General features: G+C 50.0%; 1 protein-coding gene across 1 annotated transcript; it reads right to left on the bottom strand.

Annotated features, from left to right (window-relative positions):
* Positions 1 to 2,317: 2,317 nt before the first annotated feature.
* LOC129679146 (uncharacterized) lies at positions 2,318 to 8,128 on the bottom strand. The gene is given in 2 exon segments (XM_055610069.1): positions 2,318 to 6,529; positions 6,531 to 8,128. Coding segments are annotated over 2 exon segments (5,205 nt in total). The 3' UTR covers positions 2,318 to 2,922.
* Between the last annotated feature and the right edge of the window lie 216 nt (positions 8,129 to 8,344).

Genomic DNA, 8,344 nt, shown 5'->3' with positions numbered 1-8,344 from the left:
CTCAGATGAGAGCCGGTGGGACTCGAACCCACTCAGACCCTCTCAGATGAGAGCCGGTGGGACTCGAACCCACTCAGACCCTCTCAGCCTGGAGACGGCTCTCCGGCCCAGCAGAACAGAAGTCCAGGTCCGTCAACCCCTTCTTACTTTCTGCCAAATTCAGATGACTTGATCAAGTCTCAGGTTGCAAACAGAACAGACACAGAAGCACACAACAGACAAGACAGATACATACAACAGAAAAGACGGCTGGCCAGCTTACCTCCCGAAGGTGGGTCGTTGGTCCCTGGGTGGGGGGTCTCAGATCTCGCTGGGGCCTCCAAATGAAAGATCCCCGGAGGGTATCTTCCGTCAGAGAGACCCCCTCCCAAAGATCAACGAGGCCATTCGGATGCAAACAGCAAGAGGCTTTTATTTTGATTCACGAGTACTCGGGGCGAAAAGTCATTCGGAAGACTTCCGCGCCCCCTAGATGGAAAGCTGGGGTTTTTATAGGGTTTTAGAGCAGTAGCAATAATACAGAAGCGAGAGAGCATGGTTACAGGGGGCTGATTGGTACATTTTCATGAGACCATGATTTGCGTCAAAGTTTGGCAGGGGCACCAAGATTCCAGGAGCTGGGTGGGTCAAGGGGGTCTGATGACCCCCTGACGTGACCCGCCACCTGTTATTTTGTCTTTCCCTATCTCAGTTGGAGCATTCTCTGACAGATATCTCATGAGGGTGGTCATAACAAGTTGTTTTTAGCTCAATTGGGGCGGCCTGACCACAAATATCCCAAGCGGGTGACACAGCTGAGTGTTTTCAGTAATTTTCCAGTTTCTCATCTGGCCTTCAGATTTTTACAAAACAGTGGTGTCTCACAAAATGGCGTTAGCTATGTTTAACTCAGGGTGAAGCTGGATCTTTCATTCCCCCATTTCCTTTAAACTTAGAATGGAATCTTCCATTCTCGGGCCTAGGAAGAGTCAACTTCTGTCTCTTGTTGTTTGAGCTGATGATATTGTTGGGTTAACATCAACGCTTGTATGACAGAGAGCCGGTCTTTTATGAACTGGGTTAGCCGGTTTAGAATACAAGGCCCGAATAACAAGATCAAGAGGATTATGATTAAGGGGCCCATGAGAGAGGAAACGAGGGTTGTAAACCAGGGGGCTCTATTAAACCATTTTTCGTACCAGCTCTGCCCCTCTGTGAAAAGTCTTTGTCTCTGACTAAGTCTTTCCCTAAGCTTGGCCATATTGTCTCTAACTACGCCTGTATGGTCAGCATAAAAACAACATTCTTCTTTTAGGGCTGCACATAATCCTCCTTCTTGTAGGAAGAGGATGTCTAGCCCCCTTCTGTTCTGTAAAACTACCTCTGACAGTGAGGTTAAGGATTTTTCTAGAGCACTTACTGACTCTTCTAAGGCCTGTAAGTCGGTATGCATAGCCTGCTGTAGTTGTTGGAATTGGGTAGTTGCTGTTAAAGCGGTGGCTCCGGTCCCAATTCCGGCGGCAATGCCTCCGACTGTCAGTCCCCCCAGCATTATTGCCAGAGTCAAAGACATAGGTTCCCTGCGATATCGGACTCTTTCCTCAAAGTGTCTGTAAACATAGTCAGGTTCATGATATACTATTTTAGGCCATAACTCAATGAGAACACAAAAGTCAGAACCAGCATTCCAACCTATAGCCGATATACAGGGGGTTAGGCCGGTATTGCATGCCCAAAAGGTACCATTTGGACCGGACAGGTAGTAATCTCCTGGGATTACATTGGTAGTAGAATTACAAAGTTGTTGATAAACAGCAGGTATTGTTCCGACACAAAATCCCTGCCCTGATACCTCAGACAGAGTTAGTTTATGTTGGGCAGAGGGGTAGCAGTTCACTGGAGGGCTAGTATAGTTAGAGAAATCACCCATTATGGCTAATCCTTCATAATAGGGTGGAATTGAAACCAGGCATAACCAACATTCCTGGGTCCTGCCAGGATCAGAGTGATTTAGTATCTGAAAGGCTCCTGTCACTAGATTGAGGAGTCTGTCTCCTGACCCAGGCTTCCAAGGTTGTATGGTGGGGCCCACGGTGGTGAGTCCAGGGGAAGTAACAGAAGTATTTGGAGTTATTGGCCATAGGGGTAGAGGTCTTGGTTGAGAAGGTCTTTTCTGATCTGATATGACTAAGTTGGGGCCCACAGATTTGGTAGCCGGTAAAGTCTTTTGGAGCCTAATTTTAAAAATGAGACCTATATCTTTTCGATCTTTATAAACCTTAAGGCCCCAACTGAAACCCTGGGATGTCCAAATCTGTTGTTTGGCTTGCGGAGTAAATTGAATCAACAGGGGATTGCACCATCCTTTGGTTTTTCCCTGGGGTTTACATACCCCTGACTCAACTACCTGGAGGAACGTATTAAGGGGGGCAGACTCCCCCCAGCTTTCCCAGGTCTTTCTTTTTACCGTAATGTAGTCCCAGGAGGAGGAGGGTTTCCAATAAGTGTCCCCCGAAGTTTCACAGCCCCATGAAGCACAAAAATGTTGATCTGCCCATCCACATTTATGATTAAGAGTTCTATTTCTATGGGTGCCAGGACATATATAAATTCCCCCTACCCCACTGCCAGGGGGACCCCGTAAAAGGGCCCTCCCAACCGAATTAACACAGCTTGGGTTGGTGGCCCGTCCTGGGGTGATTCGTTCAGGTGCTTGGCCCCCAGGAGGAGGCCAGAAGATATCGGAAACTGCCCAGTCGGTATCTGCTCCAAGGGCGAGGGCACAGAGATCCACTTCTAAATCTGGCCAATGGGGCTGGGCCCCAATAGAGGAGCTTGTCATAACTATATCTCCAGCCTGGTTTTCAATGACCCAAGTATAGTTGTAAATCTGATGTGGGGACGCATAGGCTATTTTTAGACTCAAAGTGAAACACAAGGTTATTAGGGCTCCCCACAAGTCAATCTTATCTTTAGTGGATTTTGAGTGCGGTGAAGTTTCCATCTGGCTTTCGAGTCCGGGTTGTCGAGCTGGTCCTCGGGGGCGGCGGCTTTGACGTGGGAGGCGTGGACCCAGGCGGCGATGCCGTCTACCTTTAGGGCTGTAGGTGTCGTCAGCAGTACAGTATAGGGCCCCTTCCAGCGCGGTTCCAAGTTCTTGACCTGATGTCGTCGCACCCAGACCACGTCCCCGATCTGAAATTGATGTGGTACCACAGGTTGGTTTAGTTGTTCTTGGTATGCAGCTGCCAGAGGCTTCCACACTTCTCGTTGTACTATTTGAAGCGCCTGCAGATGAGCCTGAAGGGAAGGAGAGTTAGCGAAGCCACCTATATCAGAATCTAGGAAATGAACAGCTGGGGGAGGGGCACCATAAAGGATTTCAAAGGGGGTAAGTCCATGAGGGCCAGGAGTGTTCCGGGCCCGATATAGCGCCAAGGGAAGGAGGGTCACCCAGTCTCTCTCGCCAGTTGCAAGCGTTAATTTAGTTAAAGTCTCCTTAATTGTTCTATTCATGCGCTCTACCTGTCCTGAGCTCTGGGGGCGGTATGCACAGTGTAATTTCCAATCGATCCCCAGTAATGTGGCCACCAACTTACTTACCCGGGAGACGAATGCAGGGCCGTTGTCGGAGCCCAACGCCCGTGGCATACCGTACCTGGGGAAGATTTCTTCCAACAACTTTTTGGTGACAACTTTTGCAGTTTCATGTTTGGTAGGGTAAGCCTCTACCCATCCGGAGAAAGTGTCCATGAACACCAGCAAATAGCGGTATCCATATAGTCCAGGCTTGACCTCTGTGAAGTCAATCTCCCAATGAGTCCCGGGTCGGTGCCCTCGCACTCTGACCCCGGAACCCACCTTGTTTTGTCCAGCATTAACTCGTGCACACGCGGTGCACCTCTCAGCAACTTGTTGTAAAATTTTGTCCTTTCCCAACAGATAGTGGGTGTCCTCCTCCTTTTCAAGGAGGATTTTCATCTTTTTGTGACTCAGATGGGTTAGCTTATGAAGTTGGTCAATCAAATAATAAGTCATACGTTGGGGCCACACTGGTTTTCCTCTAAATATCCACTTTTGAGTTTCAGGTCGGTAGGTGGCCCCCATTTCTTTGAGTAAGTTTTGGTCTTCCTGGCTATATTGAAGAATAGACCCTCGCTTTACTTTCTTTATGGTCAGGGTCTGAGAGATTGTAAAGTCTTTCTGTTGAGCTATCTTCCTGGCAGCCTCATCTGCCAGACGGTTGCCTCGAGCCTCAGGGCTATTTCCCTTTTGGTGACCCGGACAGTGGATGATACTCAGCTCTAGAGGCAGAAACAATGCCTCAAGCAAGGCTAATATCTCAGTCTTGTTTTTAATCTCTTTTCCTTCTGAAGTTAATAGTCCCCTTCTCCGGTATATCTCTCCATGAATATGTGCAGTGGCAAAGGCATAGCGGCTATCGGTATAAACGTTGAGCTTCTTACCTTTCGCCATCCGGAGGGCCTGAGTCAGGGCGATGAGTTCGGCCCGTTGTGCCGAGGTGTCAGGTGGTAAAGCCTTAGCCCAAATTACCTCAGTCTCAGTGGTGATCGCAGCCCCTGCTCTTCGTTCTCCGTTGTCCAGAAAGCTACTTCCGTCGGTATACCAGGTGAAATCAGCATCGGGCAGGGGCTGATCGGTTAGGTCAGGCCGGGTGCCGTGTACCTCTGCAAGTATCTGGAGACAGTCATGAGTTTCTGGACTCTCCGATAGGGGGGGTAATGATGCCGGGTTGAGGGCTACCACCGGACCAAAGTGTACGCGGTCAGCGTCCAGCAGTAGGGCCTGGTAGTGGGTCATACGGGTATTGGAAAGCCATCGACCCGGAGGTTGTTTAACCAGGGCTTCCACTGCATGAGGAGCCAGAACTGTTATCGGTTGTCCCATAGTTAGCTTACTAGAGTCCTTAGTTAGGAGAGCAATTGCTGCAACCATTCTCAAACAGGGAGGCCATCCCATAGCCACCGGGTCAAGTTTCTTAGACAGGTAGGCAATTGGGCGCCTCCAGGGTCCCAGTTTTTGGGTCAAGACTCCTTTTGCATAGCCTTGTTTTTCATCAATAAATAGCTCAAAGGGCTTATTTAGGTCAGGAAGTCCCAATGCGGGGGAAGTTAATAATGCCTTTTTGATAGCCGTAAAGGCTTCTTGTTGTTCATTTTCCCAGGTAAAGAGGGTACCTGGTTTTGTAAGTGAGTAGAGCGGTGCAGCCATCTCTGCGAACCCTGGGATCCAGATCCGACAGAACCCCGCCGTCCCCAGGAACTCTCTCAACTGTCTTGGGCTCTTAGGTACTGGAATACTCAGGATTGTCCGTTTTCGTGCTTCTGTTAGCCATCTTTGTCCATCCCTAATCTGGTAACCCAGGTACGTAACCTGCTTTTGACATATTTGGGCCTTTTTAGCCGAGGCCCGATACCCTAGAGTTCCCAGGGTGACTAGGAGGGCCTTTGTTCCTTTTCTACATTTTTCCTCAGTCTCTGCAGCCAGGAGGAGATCATCTACATATTGGAGTAGGATTAAGGCAGGGTTTTGAACCCTAAAGTCGGCCAGATCCCGGTGTAGCGCCTCATCAAATAAGGTGGGGCTGTTTTTAAACCCCTGTGGGAGCCTAGTCCAGGTGAGTTGCCCTGATAGTCCCAACTCTGGGTCCCTCCACTCGAAGGCAAAAATAGGCTGGCTCTGTGGATGAAGCCTTAAACAAAAGAATGCATCCTTGAGGTCTAGGACCGTGTACCATACATAGGTTGGTGGTAATCCAGTCAGCAAATTGTATGGGTTAGGGACTGTTGGGTGTATATCTTCTACCCGTTTGTTGACTTCTCTTAGATCTTGCACAGGGCGATAATCGCCCGTGCCAGGCTTTTTGACTGGAAGGAGGGGTGTATTCCAGGGAGACTGACAGGGGGTCAGAATTCCCTGGTCTAAGAGTCTTTTAATGTGGGGCCGAATTCCTTGGTAGGCCTCTTGAGACATAGGGTATTGTTTGATGGATACTGGAGTTGCGGTTGCTTTGAGGGGTATAATTAGGGGTGGCTGTTGGGTGGCCAGCCCCATTCCTCCCGTTTCTGCCCAGGCAGATGGGAAGTTATTTAACCAGTCAGATATGTTCTTGGCCAGAGGCCCCTCAAGCTCATATAGCCGGTATTCATCTTCCAGGTTTAAGGTCAGTACATGTAACGGCTGTCCCTGTGGCCCCGTAATATGGGCTTTAGTCCCCTCAAAGTGAATCTGTGCTTTAAGCTTGGTTAATAGATCTCTCCCTAGCAACGGGTAAGGGCAATCAGGTACATGTAGGAAAGAATGAGTCACCTTACCGGTGGAGAGTAGTACTTTTCTTTCGGTTGTCCAGCGGCACCTTTTTCCTCCAGTAGCCCCCTGGACCCACGCAGACCTGTCAGACAGGGGTCCTGGAGATGTGGTGAGTACCGAGTGTTGAGCTCCGGTATCCACCAGGAAGGTGACAGGTTGGCCCCCCACGTTGAGGGTTATCCTGGGTTCAGGGGGGGGGCTCCTGACCCTGACCCCCCTATTCTTCGAGGTTGAGCAGGGTGGTTTGTGGCCGGGGTCTACGTGGCCCCTTTGGCTTGTTTGGGCAATTACGGGCCCAATGACCTTTTTCTTTACAGTAGGCGCATTGGTCTCTATCTGCTGGATAGTTTTTACGGTCTCCCAGGTCCTGTCTATTCTGTCTCTGACCTGTCACTACGGTGGCCAACAACTTACTGAATTCTCTATTTCTCTTACGTTCTCTCATATTTTCTCTCTCTTCTGCTTCTTTTCTTAGCCTCTCATCTCTTTCTTCCTGTGTTTCTCTCTTGTTAAAAATCCGCTCTGCCTCTTTTAACAAGTCCTGTACCGAACTTTCTCTTAAGTTTTCTAGTCTTTCTAACTTCTTTCTGATATCTGGGGCGGACTGCCAAATGAAAGACATGGCCACGTTGGTTGCCTGATCTGGGTTCTCTGGATCATATGGAGTATACATACGATATGCCTCCTTAAGACGTTCTAGGAAAGCAGTGGGGGATTCTTCTGGCTTTTGAGTCACTAACTTAACCTGGGCCAAATTGGTAGGGCATCTAGCAGCCCCTCGGAGACCCGCTAAGAGCAACTGGCGATAAAGACGTAGGTGTTCCCTACCGCGCTCAGTGGAGAAATCCCAGTTAGGTCGCTCTATGGGGACAGCAGCGTCTATTCTATCGGGCAACTGAGTAGGTAATCCATCATCTCCTGGAACATGTTTACGGGCTTCCAAGATGACTCGTTGTTTCTCCTCCGTAGTCAGCAGCGTCTGGAGCAGCTGTTGGCAGTCATCCCAGGTGGGCTGATGAGTCACTAGAATGGACTCAATGAGAGCTGTTAACCTAGACGGGTCCTTTGAGAAAGGAGGGTTATTATTTTTCCAATTATATAAGTCAGAGGCAGAAAAGGGCCAGTATTGGAGTTGACGGTCAGGCCCCGTCCGCAACGGAAGAGCCTGGGAGGAAGAACCGGAAGGGACCTCCCGGCGCCCTCGTAACCGCCCTGCCACCGGAGACGAGGCGGGTTCTTCCGGTGACGAGGCGGATTCTTCCGGTGACCCCTGCCCGGCAGCCCCCGCCTGTTGTTCAGGGGCGGGGGCCGGTCCCCGGTAAGGGGGTGGTTGTTCAGTTAGAAGGTCTAGAAGGGGGCCCTCATCTGCCGGCAGCACCGGAGATATCTTTTTACGTCCGGAGGTCTCCGCCGGTACCACTTTTGTGAGGGCCGGGTAAAGGGCGGAGTTAACCGGGGTCGGAATCAGTGGAGGAGGAAGGGAGGGAGCGGACGGTGTAGGTTTTGGGCAAGGGGGAAGGAAAGGTTTTACCCATGATGGGGGATCTTTGACCAGAGATTCCCACGTGATGATATATGGGACTTGGTCAGGATGTCCATGGGGTCCAGAATCCATGACCTTTGCTTTCACCTGCAAAATAACTTCTAGGTTAAAGGTGCCATCTCGTGGCCAGCCCACGTTAAAGGTTGGCCACTCAGATGAACAAAAGGTGTCCCATTTTCCTTTTCGCACTTCCATTGAGAGATTGTGGGCGATGTCACGGACTTCCTTGAAGTGCTGTAAAGTTAAACTTTTGGGGGTAGAGACAGTTTGTCCCATATTTTCAGATAGAGAGAAAACACTTATCACACTTATTACCACAATTAGACAGACAGAACACAGCACAAGCCGCGCGGCTCGAGATCGGCGCAAAACCGAAAGTAATGATTCAGATGGAGACTGCGGAGGAGGTCTTGTTCCTCCGTCCTCTAGATGGAGCCCGTAGCCTTCGAACAGGGGCGAAGCCCCGAAAAGTCCGAGTCGGCTCGTTCTTCC

The sequence above is a fragment of the Psammomys obesus genome, unplaced genomic scaffold (assembly GCF_907164565.1).
Source record: "Psammomys obesus unplaced genomic scaffold, mPsaObe1.curated_primary_1811, whole genome shotgun sequence".
Taxonomy (NCBI): Eukaryota; Metazoa; Chordata; class Mammalia; order Rodentia; family Muridae; genus Psammomys; species Psammomys obesus.
Note: the sequence above shows the minus strand (reverse complement) of the source record. Positions and strands in the feature narration are given on the sequence as shown.